We start from the raw sequence: 27,997 nt of genomic DNA on the forward strand, positions 1-27,997 counted from the left end.
TTCAGTTTCTTCTGTTTCCTTACACAGCACTGCGTGTGTTGGAAATTATACCTGCGAACAGAGGCTTCTGGGCACTCTGTTGGCATACAGTCATTTGGTCGAGCTGGTAGCTGGCTCTGCCACTAGAGACTGTTGTCACGGATGGTGTAGTCGTAGAGATCGTCCACGCTGGTGTAGGAGTGGTAATGGGGAGTGACAGGGGACACGGTGGAGGTCAGCGGATCGTCGCCGAGGTCGAGGCCGTGGTCGTGGTCGTGGTGGAGGCTGCTGATGAGCGCCAGCAGGTCGAAGTCGCAGGTGCGTCGGTAGTGGTCGCAGCCCCGGTCGGACTTGCCGTGGCGCTCCGCAGCGTGGAACTCCCGTTCCGGCAGCTCGCCCGTGTCCTCCACCGTGGACGACGGCCTGCAACAGCGGCCCTCGCACCAGTGTTTGTCCACGGTACCTGCATGGACTACCGTCTACAACTCAGGCTGTTCTAACGCTGACCCACGGGACAATCATGCCGCTGCCCTCCTCCCCCCCCCCCCCCCCCCAGTCACGTCACCCCAATCGTGTAGGCTACCCGCAATATGGTCCTACTGCACCCTTTATATGGTCCTACTGCACCCTTTCTAGACATTCGCCAATCATTTGGCCATCTCCGCACGCGAGTGAAATGGACGCTACGGCCCGGTGCTGCTGAGACATTGTAGGCCCCTAAATGCCTGCTGTCCTACTGTTCTGTCACCCTACTCCCAGCAAAAGGAAATTTTTTTGAAACCGTCATCAACAATAGACTAACCAAGGACGCGGAAAAGCCAAACTCCTACATGAGTGGCAAGCAGGTTTCCACGAAAACCATTCCTCAGTTGATCCCGTAATGTGACTATGCAGCGGAGTAACAAGAGGACTCAGTATACTCCAGTGTACCTGCGGTTCCTGGACATAGAAAGGGTTTTTGATAAAGTGTGGCACAAGGGTTCGTACTGCCAAGTACTCACAATGGGCATAGCACCGAAGATGACACCTCTAATCTCGAACACACTTGGCAACCTACCATCGGCAACGTTTGTAAAGGAAGCCGCATCATGTATTTTCAGTCCAGTGGAAGGGGTACCACAGGGATCAATCATCTAAATGGTTCAAATGGCTCTGAGCACTATGGACTCAACTTCTGAGGTCATTAGTCCCCTAGAACTTAGAACTAATTAAACCTAACTAACCTAAGGACATCACACACATCCTTGTCCGAGGCAGGATTCGAACCTGCTACCGTAGCGGTCTCGCGGTTCCAGACCGCAGCGCCTAGAACCGCACGGCCACTTCGCTCGGCATCAATCATCTCTCTACTGCTATGCACACTCTATAAGTCCGACATATCGCTACCAAACAGATGGGACGTGAGACTTGAACTCTACGCAGACGACACTGCGTACTGGTGACATGAGCAAATAACAAAACACATCAGTCAGCAGACCCATGAGTATACGGACAAACTAGAATGAATGCCTGTCAAATGGAAAATCAAATTCAATGCTTCCATAACGCAGCTAATCATCGTCAGCCACTTTAATACTACAGAAAACAAAAAACAGTAACCCGCTGATGCAGCAGTAACATTATGGGGTCAAACAATAAAAGTCAAAGACATGGGCAAATATTTGTTGCTCACACTGGACATACTCCTCTGTTGGAACCTACACATTAAAGACATCACATCCAATCCCAGAGCATCCTAAATCTACGAAAAACATTAGAAGGACGAAGTACAGGAGCTAAACTGACACAAAAATATAAACGCACAAAACCATTATCCGTCCTGTTATGGAATATGCGATCCCAGTCCGGATAGCAAACCGGAATATTCTCAAAAATTAATGGCAACAGGAAGAAAAACACTTAGAACTGCTGTCAGGATGAACCCTGGAACTACAAGTAACATGATATACCAGAACACCTTTACAAAACCATAAGCTGAAAATAGCTTCAACTCATAGCTAGGATAGGAGCGAATTGTTTCAACGACAGAACTACGAACACAAAATCTCTAGAAGAAACACACACTAAATTCACATTCCCAAATAGAAAAAACCATATCCGCCTAAAATAATCAAAACACGCATCAAGGCAACCAACACCCGAACCACAGCAACTAATACTGATACAGACACAAATGAAAACAATATAGAACAGCTACTAGGAGCACCTACATAAGAAAGAAACATAAGAAGATGACAACTGAAACAAACTTGAGAAGGATACAAAGGAACTGTAAATTAATAGACCCTCGCTGAAGTTTTAGGAAGGTTTCCCATTAGCACTAGAGGTAATGCCAGGTTCATACAATCCTCCAACACAAATCGCATAGAGCGAGAAAGAACATTAGATGAGAAGCAAATAAGAGAAGACTGGAAAATCGAAGCAGAACAGTAAAAAAAAAAAGAATAATTTTCACTGAACACATAAAAAAAGTTCCAAGCAAATAACGTAAGTTACCATAAGATCCAAAAGGATCTTACGTTCTCTATGTGTCCGCTTTCTCCCATACGGGGTTGGAATGAAAGATGAAAGAAAAATAAAAGTAAAAAAAAAGTATTTTAAACATAGCTGCACAACAGCAACGGTTCCACGTAATAAAATTATAAACAGCCGACCAGTTGCAAAAAAAAAAAAAAAAAAAAAAAAAAAAAAAAAAAAAAAGTTACAAACTATGGCCGTGCCTGCCGCCCAGCTGACATAGCACGGGTCTGGAACAGTCTCTATGTGACCCACTGAAAGACCACAAACTTCCTTCCTGACCCTCCTTCGGTCAACAATACGAGAGCTGTACTGAAAGCAATCTAGGCGCAGATCATGCATTTGATTCTGCGGGAGGTCACAGAGTGATTTCGGACGTTTTTCCGAATACTCTTCATCCTCAACGTCTCTACTGCAGGACTAGGTGTGAGACTGCTGCCCACGTCACCATTCCATAGTGTTTTGTTGCTGATCAGAATGTAGATTACGTCCGTAGCGATCGTCCACCACCCCTCTCCTATCCCCAGTTTTAACAGGACACAGACGCCTAAGATTGTCACAGTAATAGCAGTAGACACATAAGTATTTCAATGTAATAATACAAATGAACAATTTCTTTACTTTAGTGATTAACAAATCGCTGTAACTATGGCAGAAAAATCTATTAATTTTGTTTTACCTGAACATGTTTCGGCAGTTTCTGTGTTACTTCAGTGGTGTCTTTGTTTATTTTCTTTCTGATGTGATACTATCAGTTAGGTACGTTGGTAGTTTCGTGTCTATGGAAGAAACGTTACTCTTCCTACGGGTTTATGAATATAGTTTATTTAGTTATTTTCCCGAGAGCTACAGCAACGACTCTTACTTTTTTAAACGTAAATTCTATCATGTAGCTATTGGATTGATATCAACTGTGTACGAAAAACTTCGAACCAAAGTTCCATAAATTTTAGTTCGGCTGCTAGAAATGTGCACATCTTTATGTGGGTGTAACATGCTGTACACACAGTAGTCGGTGTCAAGAAGTGCCAACCTTGTTCGACATGCTGTTTGAAATCATCTGGAGTTTTTGCTTCGGTAACGTAAGCAGGATTCTTTAGATATCTCCACAGAAAGAAGCCTACTGGTATTAAACTGAACGACCATGTGGCCCTTTCCTGAGAACCACAATGCCCTAACTGTCTTTCAAGAAATATGTTGTTCAGTTCTTGCAGAACATCACGCACAGAATGGACAATTTCGAGGAGAACACCTAAATTGTCAACCGTAAAAGCTCGATACATCTCATGTGGCAGAGTACCTGCGAAGTAGTGTGGACCATTGATTTCATTTCCAATGAAACCATACCCCGCAGTAATGAACCAACCGCTTTGATGATCGACATATCGTACCCATCTAGGATTTTCTCTGGATCTAGTTATGCCAATTATGACCGATCACTGTACCATAATATGTAAACAGCGTTCGTCAGATCACATACACTTTGTAAGGTATCCAGAGTGGACTTATTCACAACCTCCCGAATAAAACCGCTCACAGAACTCCTAAGGCAGTGACAGGTGGTACGTGTGAAACTTTTGACCGAGCACCCTTCGCCAGACAGATGTAAGAGTGATGTCAATGACCTCCCGTAAGCTCACGTTAGGATCGTAATAATATACACTCCTGGAAATGGAAAAAAGAACACATTGACACCGGTGTGTCAGACCCACCATACTTGCTCCGGACACTGCGAGAGGGCTGTACAAGCAATGATCACACGCACGGCACAGCGGACACACCAGGAACCGCGGTGTTGGCCGTCGAATGGCGCTAGCTGCGCAGCATTTGTGCACCGCCGCCGTCAGTGTCAGCCAGTTTGCCGTGGCATACGGATCTCCATCGCAGTCTTTAACACTGGTAGCATGCCGCGACAACGTGGACGTGAACCGTATGTGCAGTTGACGGACTTCGAGCGAGGGCGTATAGTGGGCATGCGGGAGGCCGGGTGGACGTACCGCTGAATTGCTCAACACGTGGGGCGTGAGGTCTCCACAGTACATCGATGTTGTCCCCAGTGGTCGGCGGAAGGTGCACGTGCCCGTCGACCTGGGACCGGACCGCAGCGACGCACGGATGCACGCCAAGACCGTAGGATCCTACGCAGTGCCGTAGGGGACCGCACCGCCACTTCCCAGCAAATTAGGGACACTGTTGCTCCTGGGGTATCGGCGAGGACCATTCGCAACCGTCTCCATGAAGCTGGGCTACGGTCCTGCACACCGTTAGGCCGTCTTCCGCTCACGCCCCAACATCGTGCAGCCCGCCTCCAGTGGTGTCGCGACAGGCGTGAATGGAGGGACGAATGGAGACGTGTCGTCTTCAGCGATGAGAGTCGCTTCTGCCTTGGTGCCAATGATGGTCGTATGCGTGTTTGGCGCCGTGCAGGTGAGCGCCACAATCAGGACTGCATACGACCGAGGCACACAGGGCCAACATCCGTCATCATGGTGTGGGGAGCGATCTCCTACACTGGCCGTACACCACTGGTGATCGTCGAGGGGACACTGAATAGTGCACGGTACATCCAAACCGTCATCGAACCCATCGTTCTACCATTCCTAGACCGGCAAGGGAACTTGCTGTTCCAACAGGACAATCCACGTCCGCATGTATCCCGTGCCACCCAACGTGCTCTAGAAGGTGTAAGTCAACTACCCTGGCCAGCAAGATCTCCGGATCTGTCCCCCATTGAGCATGTTTGGGACTGGATGAAGCGTCGTCTCACGCGGTCTGCACGTCCAGCACGAACGCTGGTCCAACTGAGGCGCCAGGTGGAAATGGCATGGCAAGCCGTTCCACAGGACTACATCCAGCATCTCTACGATCGTCTCCATGGGAGAATAGCAGCCTGCATTGCTGCGAAAGGTGGATATACACTGTACTAGTGCCGACATTGTGCATGCTCTGTTGCCTGTGTCTATGTGCCTGTGGTTCTGTCAGTGTGATCATGTGATGTATCTGACCCCAGGAATGTGTCAATAAAGTTTCCCCTTCCTGGGACAATGAATTCACGGTGTTCTTATTTCAATTTCCAGGAGTGTATATTGCAGCTGAAACAAACGCTTCCTTTTGCTGATCTTCCTCTATTACCGCAGCACCTTCTCAAACTATTTGTTTGTCAAAGTCGTCGTTCATCACGTAAGAACGCAACGGCTCTTGGAGCCCTTCGGCCACGATATTTCGCGGCTCAAGCCATGGGTGCTTCATTGATGTCATTTCGGCATCCGCCGAGTATCAGCAATGTGGCAGTGTACTCACTGGATGTATAGAGCATGTTATTTCCATGTCAATATCCGTTTGTTTGTGCATCCCCACGTTGTATGCAGTGAAGGACGCATTTAACATTCTAGCCGAACAAAACTTCAAACAGCACATCGAGGAAACTTGCCGCTTGGTCAATTCAGCAAATTTCGGTACAGCATTTTGCATCCGTCCCTAAGACTTCGAACATTTATAACCGTCCACCTAATTTTAGATAGCAGAGCCGCGCGGGATTAGCCGATCGGTTTAAGGCGCTGCAGTCATGGACTGTGCGGCTGGTCCCGGCGGAGGTTCGAGTCCTCCCTCGGGCATGGGTGTGTGTGTGTTTGTCCTTAGGATAATTTAGGTTAAGTAGTGTGTAAGCTTAGGGACTGATGACCTTAGCAGTTAAGTCCCATAAGATTTCACACACATTTGAACATTTTTTTTTAGATAGCAGACAGAAGTTTTATTTAAACTGATTTGTTCACAGTTCGTTTAAATAAATCAGCTATGTGACATAAAACGCAGTTCGCTATTTAAAAAATTATAACTCGCTGCTTCAATTGTCTGAAATATACTGGTAACTAAATGAGCGATGTTCATAGCTCCGCAGGAAGAGTAACGTTTCTTACACTTAGCTGTCTGAATAAATACTCCTTCCAATTATCAGTTTGTAAAAGAAACTCATTATCTTAAACACACTGTATGTAAAAATATAAATGGTTCTGATAAACTGTCCCTTGGAGGGGGTGGTGACTCCTCTGACGTCCTCCTTGAATTCGCGCCTGAAGCGACCTGTGTTTCCATATCGCAAGGGGAGCGAAGGGGGACATAACAGTTGCTAAATTACTTCTTGCAGTACGTCAGTGAGCTTGTAAGTTTGATATCAAGATATACACATCGATTCTCGTTCGCCTGCAATACAAAAAGCTTGTTACAATTGTAAAACGCAACAAACTTGAAATAAATATTGTAATACTGTCTTCACTGACAAAAAATCTAATTTGCTGACATTCATCGCGATAGATGGTTATATACGGACCGAATGTGATGATGGAGGCTGTTGTGCGTCAATACAGTGCTTTGTTTAAGAGAGGAAGGACAAATGTTTATCTTTATGATCGAAGTGACACATCATCTGTAGTCAGCTACGTGCTGGTAGGAAAATGTTGACAAAATAATTGGTGAAAATCAATGCTTCGTGATATATTAACTGACGGACAAGTTTCCGCAAGTGTCTCGGAGTGTTTCGCAGATCATCAGTAAACAGTTAGGGTATGAGAAGTTGTATGCTCGTTGCTTTCTCAGATTTTGCTCTGAGAATCACGAAACTCATAAGCTGTCTTTTTTTCTGAACTTACGATGCGGAAGGAAAGGCCTACTGAATGTAGCATTTGCTGGGCTCAGGCAGCGACGAAATAGCGCTCAGTTATACTCTGTTACATCGCCTCGCTCAACAAGGAGAGAAGAAAGCAGTTTTGAAGGCATTAAGAAAATTGATAAGAGGAGTTCGTGTATGAGCGACGCGGTGTTCGTATTACGGTTTCTGCGATTTAGCACAATGCCATCCGCCCTACAGACCACATTGACTCCAAGTGGTTTCTAACTCCTGATGCACTTGACAAAGTACACAGCGCAACAGAATTAAAGGATCACTTTTCGAAACCCTGTAATTGACTTCCTCTGTAATGCAGGTTTCATATTTGGTTCAAATCTGCCGATAGCCTTTCTCTGTACTGGGACAGTAGCATGGCGCCCTGCGACCACACCCTCGGATGCGGCGACGCTTGGAACTGCTCAGAAGTTCATCAGAAGTATAAGGTGGGTTAATGGTGTCACATTATCACCAAATTGCACCACAGTTCTACCCAACGCCACCGTGGATGTGTCATATGATGGGACGATCGTCACATGCCCTCCTACCCACATTTCATACCTTCTTTTAATACTTACGGTCCGCAGCTCGTGGTCGTGCGGCAGCGTTCTCGCTTCCCGCGCCCGAGTTCCCGGGTTCGATTCCCGGCGGGGTCAGGGATTTTCTCTGCCTCGTGATTACTGGGTGTTGTGTGATGTCCTTAGTTAGTAGTTCTAAGTTCTAGGGGACTGATGACCATACATGTTAAGTCCCATAGTGTTCAGAGCCATTTGAACCATTTGAATTTGATACTTCCGTTACGGGGGGGGGGGGGGGGGGTATGAACGGTGACACCCAGCGTTAAAACGCAGTTTTATTGTGGGTGGACAAGAAAAAGATCTTAAACACACCGCCCCTCAAAATCGACAGATAAAAACCTCAGAGCGTGGCTTAAATGGTGTCAATAAAACCAGCCCTTTGCTTGGGGCGTTGATTTCTGCACAATTCGCGGTCGGAAACGTTGAAACCTTTGACACTACTGACACCTGTGGACTTTCAACCCCCCTTTAAAGATACTGTGGGACTGCATCCCCATTGAACGTAATCGTACCCCTTTGGATTGCAGCGCGACAGCAATTTTTGCTCTCGTGTATAGGCTGGAACCACTAGGGACCGGTGAAAATCATTCGAACTGGGGTGTCTTAAAGAGACACTTTGCTGTTCACACCACACTACGTGATTAAAAGTATACGGACTCCTGGCTGATAATGACTTACAAGTTCATGGTGCCCTCCAAGGGTAATGCTGGAAATCAATGTGGTGTTGGCCCATCCTTAGCTTTGATGATAGGGGACTCTCGCAGGCATACGTTCAATCAGGTGCTGGAAGGTTTCTTGGGGAATGGCAGCCCATTCTTCACGGAGTGCTGCACTGAGGAGAGAGATCGATGTCGGTCGATGAGGCCTGGCACGAAGTTCCAAAACATCCCAGAGGTGTTCTTTAGGATTCGGGTCAGGACTCTGTGCAGGCCAGTCCATTACAGGGATGTTATTGTCGTGTACCCACTCCGCCACAGACCGTGCATTATGAACAGGTGCTCGATCGTGCTGAAAGATGCAGTCGCCTTTCTCCAATTGTTCTTCAACAGTGGGAACCAAGAAGGCGCTTAAAACAGCAATTTAGGCCTGCGCTGTGATAGTACCACGCAAAACAACAAGGGTTGCAAGCCCCCTCCATGAAAAACACGACCACACCATAACACCACCGTCTCCGAATTTTACTGTTGGCACTACACAAGTGGCAGATGACGTTCACAGGGAATTTGCCATACCCACACCCTGCCATCCGGTATCCAAATTGTGTACCGTGATTCGTCACTCCACACAATGTTTTTCCACAGTTCAGTCGTCCATTGTTTACTCTTTGTTTACTCTCCTTACAGCAAGTGAGGCGTCGTTTCTCATTGATGGGTGTAATGTGTGGCTTATTAGCTTATGAGCAGCCGCTCGACCATGAAACCCAAGTTTTCTCACCTCGCCCCTAACTGTCATAATACTTGCAATGGATACTGATGCAGTTTGGAAATCGTTTGTGATGGTCTGGATAGGTGTCCGCCTATTACACTTTACGACCCTCTTCAACTGCCGGCGATCTCTGTCAGTCAACAGACGAGGCCGGCCTGTACGCTTTTGTGCTGTAGGCGTCCCTTCACGTTCCCACTTCACTGTCACATCGGAAACAGTGGACCTATGTGTATTTAGGAGTGTGGAAATCTCGGGCACTGATGTATGATACAAGTGACACGCAATCACCTGACCACGTTCGAAGTCCGTGAGTTCCGCGCAGCGCCCCATTCCACTCTCTCACGATGTCTAATGACTACTGAAGTCACCGACATAGAGTACCTGGCAGTAGGTGGCAGCAAAATGCACCTAATATGAAAAACGTATGTTTTTGGGGGTGTCCGGATACTTTTGATCTCACAGTGTATGTCAATGTCGCATCCCTCTTTCCCTTGGGGCGATGATTGCTGCTTCATATCACGTTCAATTTTCGTCGAATGATTAGGGCCGGTTCCTAGTAGTTCCCGCCTGTTCATGATAGCTAAAATAATGGTCCCGCTGCAGTTCAGAGGGATGGGACCACGTTCAGTGGGGCCAGAACCCCATCTTCAGAGAGGTCCGGTGGTGTTAACAGCGTCAAAGGTTGCCAAGAACGCCATTCTGTTGCTTATAGCACTAAGAACTGTCGTTTTCGATCGTGAAATCTGTATGAATGCCTCCGCGAGGAATGGGGTGGTTACATTGACACCGTATATGCCACCTTCGCAGGCCTTCTCGTGTCGATTCTGAGCGGTGGTGTGTCTGAAATCGTTTCCTAGGCAAAGTCGTAAGAGAACCGCTAGATTTGAATGTTGTGCGTCGCCGTTCACACCTCCATCGCAGAGGGTCAAAAAATGGCTCTGAGTACTATGGGACTTAACTTCTGAGGTCATCAGTCGCCTAGAATTTAGAACTACTCAAACCTAACTAACCTAAGGACATCACACACATCCATGCCCGAGGCAGGATTCGAACCTGCGACCGAAGCGGCTGCGCGGTTCCAGACTAAAGCGCCTAGAACCGCTCGGCCACCCTGGCCGGCGCAGAGGGTCAAAAAAAGGAGTGAAATGTGGGTAAAAGGAGGTGTCACGATCTCGCCATCGTGTGACACGTTCACTGTGACGCTGGGTTGTAATGTGTTGCAATTTCCTGACATCATTAACACACATCAAACTTTACATGAACTTCTGAGCTGTGGCCTTTTTTTCGCGTTTTTGGGCACCTTATTATTCCAAGCGTCTGCAAGGACGACGTAGCAAGGCACCCTGCTCTTGCTTTTACAGAGGAAGGTTCGAGGAACCTTTAAGCAAAATTTCAAACTTCTGCGTCCCAACGAGGAACAACTACGAGCTTTTGCAAAAGTAGCCCTTTAATTCTGTTGTATAGTGTAGCCTGGTTCACAGCGCTTTCACTCCAACGGAGAATTTTAAGATGGTCATTTTCTGGGGTCTCATATAGCAGAACTTTATCGTGAGGGAATTTGTCAACTCTTTAACAGATATGGTAATTGCTTAAATCTAAATATTATTACGAACGTATGTGACAAAAAGGCGTAGTTTTGGGACTCTTACAATATATTTGCTTTCACTATTCCAGTATTTTGCTTATAGCCTACTTTACATCAGACCGAGCGAGGTGGCGCAGTGGTTAGCACACTGGACTCGCATTCGGGAGGACGACGGTTCAATCCCGTCTCCCGCCATTCTCATTTAGGTTTTCCGTGATTTCCCTAAATCGTTTCAGGCAAATGCCGGGATGGTTCCTTTGAAAGGGCACGGCCGATTTCCTTCCCAATCCTTCCCTGACCCGAGCTTGCGCTCCGTCTCTAATGACCTCGTTGTCGACGGGACGTTAAACACTAACCACCACCACCACTTTACATCAGCTAACGAATATGCCACGTGCATTACACTTCACAAGCGCAGACAATGGGATGAATACGAGAGTTGCCCAGAAAGTAAAGCACCACATTTTTTTCTTCAACAGTTCCTTATTGCACATAATGAGAATTACATACTCGAAAGAATGGTGTTTTATCTACACGCCCTATTTTTTCACGTAATCTGCATCCCGTTCTATGGCCTTCCTCTGGTTCCAAACAAGGGCGTGTGTGCCCTGTCTGTAGCAATCCTTGTCCTGGTGGCGGAGCCAGTGCTTCACTGTGTGAATGACCTCCTCTTAGTCCTCAAAATGTCTTCCACGAATGGCATCCTTTAATGGCCCACATAAGTGGAAGTCCGAGGCGGCTAGGCCAGGGCTGTCGGGTGTGACAGCCGTGGATGGTCTCCCCGACCGCTGCATATCGTGGAGCTCCGCCGAAGCGCCTTTTGAAGACCGCACCCTCCGTACCCAGCGGCTAACTGTACTTCTGTGCCGCGCGGAGTGGCCGCGCGGTTAGAGGCGCCATGTCACTGACTGGGTGGTCCCTTCCGCCGCAGTTTCGAGTCCTCCCTCGGGCATGGGTGTGTGTGTGTGTGTGTGTGTTGTTCTTCTTAGTGTAAGTTAGTTTAAGTTAGTTTAAATAATGTGTAAGTCTAGGGACAGATGACCTCAGCAGTTTGGTCCCTTAGAAATTCTCACACATTTGAACATATTTTTTTTTGTACTTCTGTCGACAATGGTTGCTCCATAGACTTTGCACAAGCGTTTTTGAATATTCCCCTCAGTTTCTTTCTCTGCAGTCAGAAATTCAATGACGCCACGTTGTTTGTAACGTACCTCACCTATAGACACCATTTTGAAACTGTCCTGCAGCTACGTTGTCTGTCGGAAGTGACAAAACTTGGGGCGTTCACTCAGGAGACTTCAAATAATACGTAACGTTTCGTATTCGTAGCATTGCTTTCGGGTGAGAAAAAAATGCGGTGCATTACTTTCTGGGCAACCCTCGTATAATGAGATGTACTCAGAAGAAGGTCATTCGGTTGTGACTCGATATATTCATTCAACAAGAACCATGGCTGGGGAACGAAAGTAACAGGAGAGGTAACGATACTTACGTCAGCAGAATGTGGAGGATGTCTTCGGCGAGCCCGCCAACCCTGGTGAATGGCTTTTCCGCAGCCTCGCAAATGGCCCTCAGAAGACAGTTGCGGCCATCAATGCCCAGTCTGTAAGGAAAAAAACAATACCTTTTGTACACCATTCGCACGAAGCCTTTGCTTGTGTGACACATTATGCGGCCTGAATATAACCAAAACTCCCAAACCTCTATGAGGGTGGCTTCTAAGCTACACGATCCAGTTACATTAACGTGATAACCATCTATGTGCGATATCAACAAGTAGTGTTCATTCACAAACGTCCGGTGCGAGACTAATAGTGGAAGGTTTATAAAACTCGTCGGGTGGGGGATGCGGGAAACACTGCTGTCGTTGTCGTAATGCGGGAACGGAGCAATTTATCTCACGTCCGAAATGATATGATCTTTCGGGCCAAGGGTGGAAGCATTTCCTAAACTGTTCGCGTGCCGCCGTGGTTACAGTATAAAGTTGACGGCAAAATGGCGCTATCGAAGACCGACGCGGAGATGCCTGAGGGGGCGGACGTGCAACTGTGCAGTTGACCGCCCATATCCACCAAGGGGCTATCAACAGAGTCCGTTCAATGATCGTTCAGCGCACACTGCTTCGTATGGGCCTCTGCAGAAAGAGTCTGGTTCCTTCATCTACGCTGACTGCTGCTCATCGACGGCGAAGACCGGAATTTTTAGACCACTATCCCAGCTGGATGATCGCTGCCCAGTGACAGGTGGTCTTTTTTATGCTCCAACTGACAGAAAGGACAGTTGCTGGCGGAGCTGCAATATGCAAAAAATTCTTAGAAAGCAAATACCCCGCAACAATCTTCGGAAGCGTCCAGGCCGGAGGAGAGGGTGTTTTGTGTGGGTAATGATTTCGTGGCATTCTATAGATGTTATCGTCATTCTGGGAGGGACAATGGATCAACGCAAGTATGCATCTCTTCTTGGGGAGATGCAGTATGCAGTTTGTCTTTTTTCTCAGTGCGGCGGCATCTAACAACAGGACAATGCAATGTGCCACGCACATCTCTGTGTACGTGCATGGTTCGAAGAGCACTCCGACGAGTTTAACGTACTCTCCTGGCCACCAGATGATCCTGACTTGAACCCAATTGAGAATCTATGGGACCACCTCGACCGGGCTGTTCGCGCCTTGGATCCTCAACCGAGAAACCTAGTGCAGCAGGCCATGGCAATGAAGTCGTCATGGCTCCACATCCGTTTGGTATCTTCCAGAACCTCACTGACACTCTTGTTTCACGTCCACGCTGCAAAAAGTGGTTATTCAGGCATCTGACAGGCGGTTACATAAATGCGACTGCACCGTATAGGAACGTATTTCTGCCCAATACCTTATCCATTTCATTACTTTTTTCTTGATATGTTTTTATAGTATGAATTAAAAATAGGAAGCAACTGAGCAATTGTCTGCGAGCTGCCCACCTACTTAAAAACAGAGGAGAGGTGTTTTGCAGACATATTCACGCTAGCCGATGTTCTCACCGTTGACGTGGCACTATAACTAATGTTACAACTCATAACCAAACTGTACGATTCCAATATTACGGTGCTTTGTTTATAGCGTGTTGAGATCCATAAACAAATCACAGTACTCAACCGCAGTTCAAATAAAAAAATCTAAAAGAGACCGCCTCCACTACGCTTGTTCGCCCTCTTTTTGAATACTGCTGCGCAGTGTAGGATCCTTACCAGCTAGGAGTACATCAAAAAACTTCAAAGAAGGGCTGCACGTTTTGTATCGTCGCGAAATAGGGGAGAGAGTGTCACTGAAATGATACAGGATTTGGGATGGACACCATTAGAACAAAAGCGTTTATCGTTGCGGAGGTATCTTCTCACGAAATGTCAGTCACCAACTTTCTCCTCGGAATGCGAAAATATCTTGTTGACGACGACCTACATAGGGAGAAACAACCTCCATGATAAAATGACGAAAATAAGAGCCCGCACGGAAAGATATAGGTGTTCGTTCAAATGGTTCAAATTGCTCTGAGCACTTTGGAACTTAACATCTGAGGTCATCAGTCACCTAGGACTTAGAACTACTTAACTAACCTAAGGACATCAGACACATCCATGCCAAAGACAGGACTGGAACCTGCGACCACAGCGGTCGCGCGGTTCCAGAGTGAAGCGCCTAAAGCCGTTCGGCCACATCGGCCGGCATAGGTGTTCGTTCTTTGCACATTATATGAGATTGAAATAATAGAGAATTATGAGGGTGGATCGATGAACCTTCTGCCAGGCACTTAAATGTGATTTGCAGAGTATCCTTGTAGATGTAAAATGTTCCGTTCGACATCATTCCAGGGCGTTTTGACTTTATGGCGCGTCGCAGTTACTGCAAAGAGTCGTGATAGTTCTGCGTATTGATTGTAGTTCCACGCTGGAGGAACTCGACGAGCAGAGAGCACCTGCAATCGAAGAAAATCATCATGACCTTACACGAACTTGCGTGAACAGAGTTGGAGTTCTTTGGTGGGAGGGGGGGGGGCGGCGGGAGGAGGAGGGAGAGATGTGGGAAGTTTCCATGTTTCCACTGTTGGATTTGCCGTTTGCCCTCGGGCTGTCGGACGGATTCATCCTATTGCACGATTACGCCTGCCTCCACTCTGACAATCGGACGAAGGATATGCTTCAGCGATTTTCTCATCTTTGGCGACCTGAAGAAAGACATGCGTGGACGTAGGTTCCAGTCAGACGAAGAAGTGAAAGAGTGGGCGCGGTTGTGGATCCGTCAACGCCAGACTGCGTTTTACGAAACGGGAATCGATCGTCTTTTCTCCCAGTGAGATAAATGTCTTAACGTGTGTGATGCTTACTTCTGAATGGAACCATTCCATGGTCCAGCGTGATGGGTATTCGGTTTTCAATTGACTGTCCCCCATTCTACGAAATGCTCAGCAAGATGAGACGCTCATTAAAATCTACAGCGCGGTAAAACAGTTCCCGGTATAGTCCCATCACCTCGATACTGCGCGTCCACACACCACTGCCCTTATGGAGTATGAGATTCGGCATCTCGATTGGCAGTTCTTCCACCACCGACTCTACAGCTTCGACCTCGCACCCAGCGACAAACAATGGGTAACTGAACAACGATTTGATGGTGACGAGGAACGCAAGACCACTGTTGTCAGCTGGTTCAATAGCTGCTGGTAAACCTTTCGGAATGTGAGGTCGTGGTCCAAGAATTCTGTTCCTGACGTTTCGTCCAAGACTGCGTTGGGCATCTTCAGAGGCGTTCCCCCGCTGGGTCTTGCCGACTAACCGGTCGGACGTCCGAGAGCGACATAAATACTGTAGGAAATATAGCGGGGTCAAAATAACACGTGAACAGACAGAATCCTTGTCAGAGATAAAACTTAACCATCAATTGTCTTCTTGTGAGAGATGAAAATGTCCAGCGATTCTGCGGAGCTATTGCCCAAATGTCGCTAAGTTTCGTTGCCTCCTCTTTCCTATAAAAATTACCCTGATGCTTCTAAATTTCAAGGGCGTCTCTATTAGTAGTGGACAATAATTTGACGTTGTAGATAAAATTTCTGTTTCAGAAAACTTCACTTCGTAGTTTCCTGACTAAAGAGTATGCTCTGCTACAGCTGATTTCTCTGTTTATCCTAGCGGGCAAAGATTTTTGTGCTGTTTTAGCCGTGTATTTATGCTCCTCTTGGTACAAACCTTACTATACGTACACGGAATTTTGTATTCGCCACATATCGACAGAGGAGATCAGTCGGCTAGACTCAGCGGAGGAGCGCTTCTGAGGATTTCCAGCGCAGTCCTGGACGAAACGTCAAAAACAGAAGAGTTTCTTGGACCACGACCTCGCATCCCGAAAGGTTTACCAGCAGCTATGGCATCCGGTCGTGAAAGCCTTCATTATATGAACTGGTTCAATACTCAGGTGGAGATTATCTACATTATGCGATCAAATGTATCCGGAACTCAATTTAAAATGACTTCAAAGTTCGTGGCGCCCTCCATCGGTAATGCTGGAATTCAGTATGGTGTCGGCTAACCGTTAGCTTTGATGACAGCTTCCACTCTCGCAGGCATACGTTCAATCAGGTGCTGAAAGGTTTCTTGAGGAATGGCAGCCCATTCTTCACGGAGTACTGCACTGAAGAGAGGTGTCGATGTCGGTCGGTGAGGCTTGGCACAAAGTCAGCGTTCCAAAACATCCCAAAGGTGTCTGTAAGATTCGGGTCAGGACTCTGTGCAGGCCAATCCATTACAGGGATGTTACTGTCGTGTAACCACTCCGCCACAGGCCGTTCATTATGAACAGGTGCTCGATCGTGTTGAAAGATGCAATCGCCATCCGCGATTTGCTCTTCAACGGTGAGAAGCAAGATGGTGCTTAAAACATCAATTAAGTCCTGTGCTGTGATAGTGCCACGCAAAACAACGAGGGGTGCAAGCCCCCACCATGAAAAACACGACCACACCATAACACCAGCGCCTCAGAATTTTACTGTTGGCATTACACACGCTGGCAGATGACGTTCACCGCACATTCGCCATACCCACACCCTGCCATCGGATCGCCACATTGTGTACCGTGATTCGTAACTCCACACAACGTTTTTCCACCAATCGTCCAATTCGCTCCTTACACCAAGCGAGGCGTCGTTTGCCATTTACTGGCGTGATGTGGAGCTTACGACCATGAACTCCGCACGTGTTCTCACCTCCTGCCTAACTGTCATAGTACTTATAGTGGATCACGATGCGGTTTAGATAGATGTCTGGTATTACACATTACGCCCCTCCTCAGGTGTCGGCGGTCTCTGTCACTCAACAGACGAGGTTGGCCTGTACGCTTTTGTGCTGTACGTGAGTTCCGCGGAGCGCCGCATTCTGCTCTCTCACAATGTCTAATGACTACTGAGGCCGCTGATATGGAGTACCTGGCAACAGGTGGCAGCACAATGCACATAATAAGAAAAACGTATGTTTTGGGGGTGTCCGGATACTTTTGATCACATAGTGTATGCGGAGAGTATGAAGAAGTCAGTGGTTCGTAATGTAGGGGTGCTTAGGAGTGAAAGGCTATGGCTCGCAAAAACTTGTAGGAGACTAAAATCGCCAGTAACACCTTTTTCTAACGAATGTGCACGTAAGATGATTTTTCTAAACGGGGACAAAATGCAGGAAACGATCCCCGAGAGGTTAAGGAGCAAAACAGGTAATGTCGACATTTGGGCGGAAATGTATTCCAAGACCGGTGCACCCATTTGAAGATGGAGAAAAAAGTATTTCACAATGCAGGTTTCAACGACTGAAAGCACATACGAGAACACACCAGAGAAGTGGGAATGACCTGTCTGTACTGGTTTTTTAGCTCCACACTCAGGAGGGCAGATATGTTGTTCACGACGGCTGTACGCTTGCAAGCGGCACCAGGATTCATCCGTTTCAGTGCTGTTCGTGTCTCACTGTAGTACGGCCGTGTGTTGTATAGTGCAGTGCTGAGAGACGATGGTGCGGTGTACCAACCACGAACAGACTAACATGGTCTTTATACTCTGTCCAGTCACATTACTGTGACCAAGAGCGAAAAACCGGAACACCCATCTTTTGCAATTTTGACTGCTGCGATACGTGCTGGAAGAGAGTCAATGAAGTTCTTGAAGGTACCTATAGGGATATGGAGCCATGCTGACACCACTGCACTACCTTTCTCAGTTGAGAAAAACTGCCCGATCGAGGTTTTACCGCAGATTCTCCACTGGTATTGAATCTGGGGAGTTTGGTGGCTTGCTCTTTGAACAACTCATGTACACTGAGAGAACAAAATTCGTTGCAATATTGAGCCGTGGTAAAAATTGCTGTTTTGTTAGTGTGAAGCAGTCGCCCTCCGTTTCAGGCGGTGGCGCCGCTGTGGCAATCGCAGCTTTGGTGTCTCCCTCTGGTGGGAAAGGGGAAAGGTTGCCCACGTGCATTAAAGGGGCACTATGAGCTCACCAGTCGGTCAGTCTGGGTCAGCCTCTCGTCCCCAGCTTGCTACTCTGTCTCTCGTCCGCATTTGTTAGACAGTTAGTGTCTGGCTGTCGTTCAGAATGCTAGTATGTCTGTCGTTCGGGTCAACCTTTAAAGCCGGCAAAATGAGAGTCTTCCACTCTGCCAGTAAGAGAACTCAGCTAGTGGTCGCCCGGTTGGGGCTTAGTTCTTGCATCTGAGTCTGCGCGTTAGGCCGCCAGTTTGCTCGAGTTTGCTCAGGCAATGGTCATTGGTAGTTGGATCGATCGGTTGATCGGTCGCGCACTGAGACACAAGATGACTTGTCCGTCTTGAGCGTCGGCGCATGTGAGGTCGCCACGTGAGTTCAGTGGGCCGCGCCGTATAGCGAGGGGTAGTGACTTCGCGGTCAACACGAGAGCAACAGGAGTCAACACACGACATCGGTCTGGCCGGTGCGAGCTGCGACGCCGTGAGACGGGAGATCGGCGCGCCTTCCTGCGTCCGTTGAAGCGGCTGGCAGCGCACGGTTCGGGGAGCGATCTGGGGGTGCTGCGCCAGGTCTTCTCGAGAAATCGCTGTTTATTAGATGTTAAGTGATTGGTGATATGTTGTTTGATGTAGTCTTGTTCAATTCTACTTCTTACTTGGTGAGGTCAGCAGCCGTTTTGCTTTGTGATCGTCCCACCATTCTTCTTCATTTGCCCACCCGCGGGTAGGTGGTTGTTTATAAATTGGGTGGTCCGTTTTTCCCCTGTGGAGTAGGTGCGGGTTTGAGCAACCTGCCGTTGGGGTTGTTCGGTAATCTCTCTATCAATCTACCGTACGTTAGTAGCTGCCTCTGTCATGATTGTCGGATTTGGTGTGTTAACGAATTTATTGCTTGGAGTGTTGCTAGTGCCTGAAATATGTTTTGATCTTTGGAAGATTTGATATTATTGCGTATGATCTTGAGAGGCGGTATCTGTGTACTGTAGAACATCTTAACTACTCTTTGGCCAACCTTGTAGAATTTTATATAAGATTGCATTTTTTAGTATATAAAGTTGCCCCCCTTTCACCGTAAGACTTTTCTTGGAAGTTAAAATCAAGTTGCACCTTCGGTGGCAAGGTTAATATTTTAATTGTTAGTGTTTTGTACCATTTCCATCTCTCCTACGGGGAGAGGGGATGGGGGGGGGGGGTGCATAGTTTGTGTGCTTGTGAAAATTGTTACAATTCTTAGTTTAAAGTTATCTGATGTCTTGCAGATTTGCACCAGTGTAGTCTTTCAGACGCTGTTGTGAGCGGTCTTAACTACGGCCGTGTCAAAAGGGAGCGGCAAGGTTCTCTGCCCGAAAGCTCATACAGTCAAAACTTGTTTCTTTCTGCATCTGAATAAATTGTAACTTTGATATTTAGAGGGTGCTTTCTGATCATAATTTTAAATCTGTTTCTTTAAAAAAATGCTTTTAGGCACTATTAAAGTGAATAAAATTCCCATTTGTTAAAAGAAATTTGGTTATGATTTCGTCAGTTACTCCCTGGCAACTACTTACATAGCGTGATTAAATGTGTTAATGTTCTTGATGAATCGCTAGTAAATAAAATAAATTCTTAAGAATATTCTTTTAAAATAAATCACGGTTCAAATATCCTGCTGGTAGATGCCGTCATGCCAAGGAGAAGCTAACAGGATGTACGGATGGACATGGTCGCCAACAACAGATGTACGCCTGTGTTGATCCATTGTGCCTTGCAGAATAACGAGATCACCCAGGGAATGGCACGAAGTCATTCCCACAACAAAACGCTTCCTCCTCCCTTGATTTCAGACCGTACACTACGTACACGTCAACGGCCGTCTGTCCGATGGAGAATAAAACCTGGTTCATCCGAGAAGGCCACCTGTGGCCACTCAGTGGACGTCCATCTGCAGCACTGGTGTGCAATATCCAGCTTTCGCCGCCGATGAACAGCAGCCAGTACGAGTGCGTGAGCCAGGCACCTGCTGCGGAGGCCCATACATAGCAACGTTCGCTGAAGGGTCGTTGAGGAGACACTGTTATTAGTCCCATGATTCACTGTGCGTTCAGTTGCTCAGCAGTTGCAAGCCAATTCGCCAGTACATACCTCTGCAGCCGTCCTTCACCACTGTCATCTTTGGCCCGAGGTGCACCTCAGTTCCCTCGGTGCCGATTTTGGGTAGCGCCTTTTTGACATGCACGGTATACTCTAAGGAAGCACGTGAACAGTTTACAAACTTAGGTGTTTCGGAAATGCTACCACCCTTGGCCGGAAAGCCAATGATCATGACCTTTTGGACGTGAGACCAATCGCTCCATTCCCGCATTACAAACGATTGCACTGTTTTTCCACGTCCACCACCACCACTTTCCCCGACACATACTCTATACTGCTAATGTTGCCACCTGAACTTTGTGAGTGGTTTTGGACATTGACGTCGAACATTAATGTGCGTATGGACAGGCAAGTGGGAACGGAGGGGTGGGAAGTGGCACGACTGTACGAGGAAAAGTATCCCGATAGCAACTGGATCATAAAGTGTTTCCAACAGTGTTTCGTCATTTGTGTGAGACGGGAATTGGTAACCATGAAAGGCGGATGCGATCGGTATAAGTACACTACTGGCCATTAAAATTGCTACACCAAGAAGAGATGCAGTTGATGAACGTGTATTCATTGGACAAATATATTATACTAGAACTGACATTTGATTACATTTTCATGCAGTTTGGGTGCATAGATCCTGAGAAATCGGTACCCAGAACAACCACCTCTGGCCGTAATAACGGCCTTGATACGCCTGGGCATTGCGTCAGACAGAGCTTGGATGGCGTGTACAGGTACAGCTGCCCACGCAGCTTCAACACGACACCACAGTTCATCAAGAGCAGTGACTGGAGTATTGTGACGAGCCAGTTGCTCGGCCACCATTGACCAGACGTTTTCAATTGGTGAGAGGTCTGGAGAATGTGCTGGCCAGGGCAGCAGTCCAATATTTTCTGTATCCAGAAAGTCCTGTATATGACCTGAAACATGCGGTCGTGCATTATCCTGCTGAAATGTAGGGTTTTGCAGGGATCAAACGAAGGGTACAGCCACGGGTCGTAACACATCTGAAATGTAACGTCCATTGTTCAAAGTGCCGTGAATGCGAACAAGAGGTGATCGAGACGTGTAACCATGGCACCCCATACCATCACGCCGGGTGATACGCCAGTATGGCGATGACGAATACACGCTTCCAGTGTGCATTCACCGCGATGTTGCCAAACACGAATGCGACCATCATGATGATGTAAACAGAACCTGGATTCATCCGAAAAAATGACGTTTTGCCATTCGTGCACCCAGGTTCGTCGTTGAGTACACTATCGCAGGCGCTCCTGTCTGTGATGCACCGTCAAGGGTAACGGCAGCCATGTTCTCCGAGATCATAGTCCATGCCGCTACAAACGTCGTCGAACTGTTCGTGCAGACGGTTGTCGTCTTGCAAACGTCCCCATCTGTTGACTCATGGATCGAGACGTGGCTGCACGATCCGTTACAACCATGCGGATAACCTGCCTGTCATCTCGACTGCTAGTGAAACGAGGCCGTTGAGATCTAGCACGGCGTTCCGTATTCTCTCCTGAACCCACCGATTCCATATTCTGCTAACAGTCATTGGACCTTCACCAACGCGAGCAGCAGTGTCGCGATACGATAAACCGCAATCGCGGTAGGCTACAATCCGACCTTTATCAAAGTCGGAAACGTGATGGTACGCATTTCTCTTCCTTACACGAGGCATCACAACAACATTTCACCAGGCAACGCTGGTCAACTGCTGTTTGTGTATGAGAAATCGATTGGAAACTTTCCTCATGTCAGCAAGTTGTAGGTGTCGCCACAGGCCCTAACCTTGTGTGAATGCTCTGAAAAGCTAATCATTTTCTTATCACAGCAAGTTCTTCCTGTCGGTTAAATTTCGCGTCTGTAGCACGTCATCTTCGTGGTGTAGCAATTTTAATGGCCAGTAGTGTACATGTACCGACGGTTTTCTCGCTGATTCGTTGCACAGATCATCACATCACAATACTGTCATGTGTTCTATTCACAGCTGAGGGTACATTTGTGAGGTGTGGTTTCGTCAGCGTTCACGACACCCACCCGTGAGTTAGGAAAAATTCTCATGGCATGGTGGTAGTCAACCATGAGCCCTTATGTGTGGGTGGTAATAAGTGGCGACCCCGTCATGGTACTGGTAACCCTTCCACAACCCCTCACGGGCGAGGCATATCTGCACTCCCTATCACTGACTCTTCCTCCCCCGCTGGAAGACTCGCGTTTGGTAATGCGAGGAATAATGTGGCTACTACGTTCTGGTGTTCCAGCTCACTTTCGTTTTTCCATCCCGAGGCATCTCGGCAACGTACAGCCTGGCCAAGGGATCGGACAAGTTGGCTCATTGTCATGGCCGACCCGGTCGCTGGACCCCAACTTTTTATATTTCTACCTACGAGAGCAGCTGAAGGCAGTCGTGTATGCGGAGCCCACGCTCAACGTCCAGACAAGGGAACAAAGTTTCCATGCTGCCCCTGATCCCATTCCGTTGCAGGATGGTACGTTTGAACCTGAGCGTCAGTCGTTGACTTGTCGTGTTCGCACATACTTAGAGTCTGGTGGGGACCACATGGAACATCTTCGCTAACAGATGTCTCATTTCAGCATTTTTTGCACCACATTGTACCCTACAGGCATGGCACATTAATAAATACTCTGTAGCGTATATGCCATGCGTTTCTGCCCACATGTCTGTATGACCTATTTGTCGCTTATCCTCTCAGGCATCGAAATTGTTTCCCGCAGTTTGCCCCCATTTAGCAAACCCACCCTATATATATGACAAGCTCTGTATGGCCTGCAGAGGTTTTTTTCAAATTTTATTTAATCGAATTTTTACGTTGTTCACAAATTGCAACACCTTCTAAGCTTTCCACCCTAGTTGAGGCCATATAAGCATGGGCTTTCAAAAAGCGATTTTGATGACTGTACTCCAAAGTTTTTGTTAATCATGCCTTTTGCGTTCTTGTGGAGATATTTCCATAGCAACTTTCATCCTCTAACAAATATTTCTTCATATCTAACCGAGCTGAGAAATATCAGTTTTCATAAATATTTTTTACTGTAACGGAATATTTTCTTGAAACACGTATTTTTTCTTTTTTTATGTCCAACCGAGAAGTCAAATGTCAATTGTCATAGACGTAACCTTAAAAATCATTCAGCAGTTCTTTAGTAATTATTTAGTTTCCAAAAACTCTCACCTACTATTTTACAACCTTATTTGTTGAATTTTCAAAAATCTTGGAACACGTACTTTTTATTTTCTGACAAGGAAACCTAATACCAGTTTTTCCTTAATAGCGACATACTTTCAAAAAGCCTTTCATCACCTATTTCAACCCCTTAGGAGTGGAATTGGCGATAATCCATTCTTAAACGATCTGTAGAATATAAGATCAACACCCTCTGCAAATTTCAAGTTTCTATTCTTGTTCGGGCTGGGCGATCAGCCCTTAGGGGCTGAAATCCCAAAAATAGTGAAACACATACTTTTTCAGCTCCAACCGAAAAGAGAAACACCAATTTTCAAACATTTCGCTTTAAAAATGCTGTCGCAACGAATTATTTTCATAAAACGTTTCACCTCCTATTTCACCCCCTTAGGGTTTGAATTTCCAAAAACTGTGACATGCGTATATTTTATTTCCACTGAAGAAGCCAAATACAAATTTTCATAGATCTAGCTTCTAAAATGCTTGCACAATGAAATATTTTCATAAAAACTTTTATCCCACTTTCACCCCTACATGGGTTGAATTTCGATAAGCAGTGAAATACGTATTCTTTTATTTCTAACTGAGAAGTCAAATTCAAAATTTCATAGATTCGGCTTTATAAATGCTTTCATAATAAAATATTTTCAGAAAAAAAACCTCCTCCCATATTTCACTCCCTTAAGGATTCAGTTCCCAAAAACACTGAAACACATATTTTTAATTTGTAACCGAGAAGTCAAATACCAATGTTCATATATCTAGCTTCAAAAATACTTTAATAGTTCCTTATAATATGTTTTTAAAATATTTTTCATCCACTATTTCAATTCCCTTAGGGCTGAATCTCTAAAAATTGTAGAACATGTATTTATTTATTTCTATCCGAGAAACCAAATACCAATTTTCATAGGTCTAGCTTCAAAATTGTCTTAATAGCAACATTTTTCAAAAAAACTCTTCATCCCCTATTTTATCGCCTTAGGGTTGGAATTTCGAAAAATCTCTTCTTAAACGATGCGTAGAAGATCAACACCCTCCTCAGATTTCAAGTTTCTATCGTTAGTGATTTGGGCTGGCGGATGATGAGACAGTCAGTCAGTCATTCAGTCAGGACATTTGCACAGAAGAAGATTACTACACGCCCGTTAGTTTTCGATTACTGCTCGGACTTCCTTAGATCATCTTTCTTTTTTGAAATCTGTTATTAACTATAGGAGCTGTTGTGTAGATGCACCACATTTAGCTGGTGTTTCTACACGAAGAGCTTTGCTGCGTATCATACCTGGTAAGGAAATCACTGAGGGTAGTGTAGATGCTCCACCTGGAATTTCTGCGCGCCAGCAGACTGTAAGGCTGCAGGTACACGCTGCCGTTGACGGGTACATTGTACGTGTACTTCATCACCAAACCCAACGTCATCGCGTTCCGTGGTATGGGAATGGGCGTGCCGAAACCAATCAGCAGCTGAAACAAAAGGTAGCGCACAGATGCAGCTAACAATGTCTTTATGGGAATTTTTTTCAGTAGGTAGGGGTGGGGGTGAGGTTTCATCCGTTATCTGACTGATGCTGTCAGCAACGAATTCCTCTGGGGTGCCGACCTATACATTCCAGAGTAAACTCGCACGTCCTCAACTATTTCTTGCATATATTCCAGACTCTGCATTCCCCTACAGTTTGCAGGTCACTGATATTTTAGCATATTGCTTGTCATGCTGTCCCTTCTTCTTGTCAGAGTCTTTCACATGTTCCTTTCTTCGCCAGTTGTTCCGAGAACCTTCTCACTACATGTCTTATCAGTCCACCTAATTTTCAAAAACATTCTGCTGCGCCTATTCTTTTCCGATTTTTCCACAATACATGAGCGACTTTCACACAGTGCAATGCCCCAAATGCAAGTTCTCAGAAATTCCTTCCTCAAATTAAAGTCGACGTTTGGTACTATCAGACTTCTTTAGACGAGGAATGCCTTCTTATTTCTTGCTAGCCAGCTTTTATAACCTCTTTGCTTCGTCTGTCATGTGTTACTTTCTTTCCAAGGTAGCAGAATCTTTTTCACTTCCTCTATTTCGTGGTCTCCAATTTTGATGTAAGTTTATCGCTAATCGCATTTCCACCACTTCTTTCTCTGTTTCTTTGGTTTATTCTCAGTCCATATTTCATATTCATTACACAGCTCACCCCACAGAGCACGTCCTGTAACTCATCCTCAGTTTCAGTGAGGACAGTAATGTTATTAGCGTATCGTGTCGTTGATATTCTGTAACTCAGAGTTTAGATTCTCCTCCACGACCTTTCCCTATATTCCCTCAGTTTCTCTTTCCATGTACAAGTTGAATTTTAGGTAAGATGACATGCATCTTTAGCTATTAGTCCCATTTCTTTTGCCGCCCTGGTTCTCGTAAATACTCCATTTTAATCGTGTTTCTCTATTTCTGATACTTTACCTCTCCAAAAGCCACCCTGATCGACATCTGACTGATCCTCAGTTTCCTTTATCTTTACTGTGTGTACTATTCTTGTCACCACTTTGTATACATGAACTGTTAACGTGATTGTGCGATAGTTATCACATTTGTCTGACCTCAGTATCTTCAAGAATCTGAGTATGATAATTTCCTGAAAGACTGATAGTATGTCCCCAATCTCACAGTTTCTCCCAGCCGACGTAAATAGTCGTTTGGTTGTCATTACCGCCCATGGTTTTAGAAATTTGCATGATTGTAAGTCTTCAAAAGTTCTTCAGAAGTCTAACTCTAAAACTTTATCCACAGTGTCTCCTAAATCGACTCATATTTCTTCTTGTATTACGTCACCAGGCAGTTTCTCCCTCCGAGCTGACCTCTTCGACGTACTCTTGGATTCTGACGTGATATGGTTCGGCAAATCTGAAAACCACGCAGGATAATCCAGCGTCTGCATGGATGTCTACACTTTGGATTGCATGCTAAGCACAAGTGATGTGGCGAACATGCAGGCTGGCACAGTATCTGCAGGTCAGCCACATTGGCTTCTATACTTAGCATAAGTTGCCTACTTTTGTCACCTGGGATTTCCCACCAATAGGACAGTTGCCCGTCTTTGAGGGTTTTTTTTTTTTATTTTGCTCCAGTTTGCACTTGCGACAATATTGGACTCCTAACATAAGTGAGCTGTGGCCTCGTAGGCATAGAAAACCTCAGTAGGATCAGTGAGCTAGATCAAGCAATTTTTTGAATTTTCCTCCAATTTTCTAATTGAATACCATTATATAAATAGGGCAACTGGCCAATGATCTGAGATGGGTGGGGGAACCCATACAACACAGTTGCGTTAATTTGTATTTCCTTCCGTGTTTTTAGATTTCCTGACTTTTATATGTAGGCAATTGACGAATGATTTAAGAGGGGTGGGGTAGAAATCTACCAACAATCCAACAATATATGTCGAAATCGTCGATAACGCCACCAGAAATTTGGCAACAATGCAAAGTGGGGCAGGATGCACACGGCTACACATCTCTTTGAATTTCCCACCGTTTAGGACAGTTGGTGTAGTCAGCTGTGTCGTCAGAGGGGTGGGGGTGAGTGGTATGTTAGTCATTAAAAGCTGCAACATCGTGAAGACTACTTGGTTGCCTTTGCGGTACAGCTGGCCCGTAGCTTGTAGCGTGGATTTTCCACTACACTGCTCGTGTAGCACAAGGAACCCAATCGCACTAATTTCATGCACTTCGTAGTGACCAATTTTGATGTTAAGTTTACCGCTAATTTCATTTCTGCTACTCCTCATTATTTTCACCTTTGTATGGTTTATGCTCAATCAATACTCTGTACTCTTTAGAAGTTTATGAATAAAGAGGATAGCAATGTCACTTTCGAATCTTGCCACTGGAATCCTATTTTTTATTTCACTGTTGAACCTTCATTCTATGGCCGTTATTGCTTCTTAGATGTATAGATTGAACAGTAGGAGCGAGAGACGTCGTTTTTAATCCGAGCTCTTTGTTCACGATCATCCATTCCCATTGTACCATGTTGATTCGTGTACATATTGCATTTTATCTGTCTTTCGATATGCCTTACTTTTATTTTTCTCAGAATGTCGAAAATCTTGACCATTTTACATTGCCGAACACCTTTTCTAAGCCGACAAATTCAATCACCGTGTGTTTTATTTTTCTTAAGTCTTGCTGTCATTAGCAAACGCAACGTTACTAGGAGAGGAACTCCGGGGTATGGTGCAGCGCCTGGTTGTGTGGGACATTGCCGAAGGTCTCTGAAATAAAATAAATAAGTAGAGAGCCCCACCTGGACGATGCCACTCTGCATGGGAAAGACGAGGCTGCGGCGAAATCTCTCCGCCACGGCAGGCCTCAGAGGTGACTCGGGGGCAGCCGCGGCCCCCAAAAGACTCAGCGCCAGGAGCGCCGCTGCCAGCTTGGCCAT

General features: G+C 46.1%; 1 protein-coding gene and 1 non-coding gene across 2 annotated transcripts; one reads left to right on the plus strand and one right to left on the minus strand.

Moving 5' to 3' along the window:
• Nucleotides 1-19: 19 nt before the first annotated feature.
• Nucleotides 20-27,997, minus strand: LOC126413234 (uncharacterized). Its single transcript, XM_050083133.1, has 5 exons — nucleotides 27,860-27,997; nucleotides 24,854-25,035; nucleotides 12,237-12,347; nucleotides 242-402; nucleotides 20-51 (listed from the first exon to the last, which is right to left on the minus strand). The coding sequence occupies exons 1-5, from the start codon at nucleotides 27,995-27,997 to the stop codon at nucleotides 20-22; spliced, it is 624 nt and encodes a 207-aa protein (XP_049939090.1).
• On the plus strand, nucleotides 10,867-10,939 carry Trnaa-cgc (transfer RNA alanine (anticodon CGC)). Its single transcript has one exon. It is a non-coding gene; the product is annotated as a tRNA-Ala (tRNA).

This window comes from Schistocerca serialis, chromosome 7 (genome assembly GCF_023864345.2).
Source record: "Schistocerca serialis cubense isolate TAMUIC-IGC-003099 chromosome 7, iqSchSeri2.2, whole genome shotgun sequence".
NCBI classification, from domain to species: Eukaryota; Metazoa; Arthropoda; class Insecta; order Orthoptera; family Acrididae; genus Schistocerca; species Schistocerca serialis.

Coding starts and splice junctions, on each gene's coding strand:
- LOC126413234 (XM_050083133.1), bottom strand. CDS start 27,997: ATGGCCAAGCTGGCAGCGGCGCTCCTGGCGCTGAGTCTTTTGGGGGCC. Junction 25,036..27,859: donor TGCAGAGTGGCATCGTCCAG/GTGGGGCTCTCT, acceptor CTTTTGTTTCAG/CTGCTGATTGGTTTCGGCAC. Junction 52..241: donor CCACCACGACCACGACCACG/GCCTCGACCTCG, acceptor CTCTGTTCGCAG/GTATAATTTCCAACACACGC.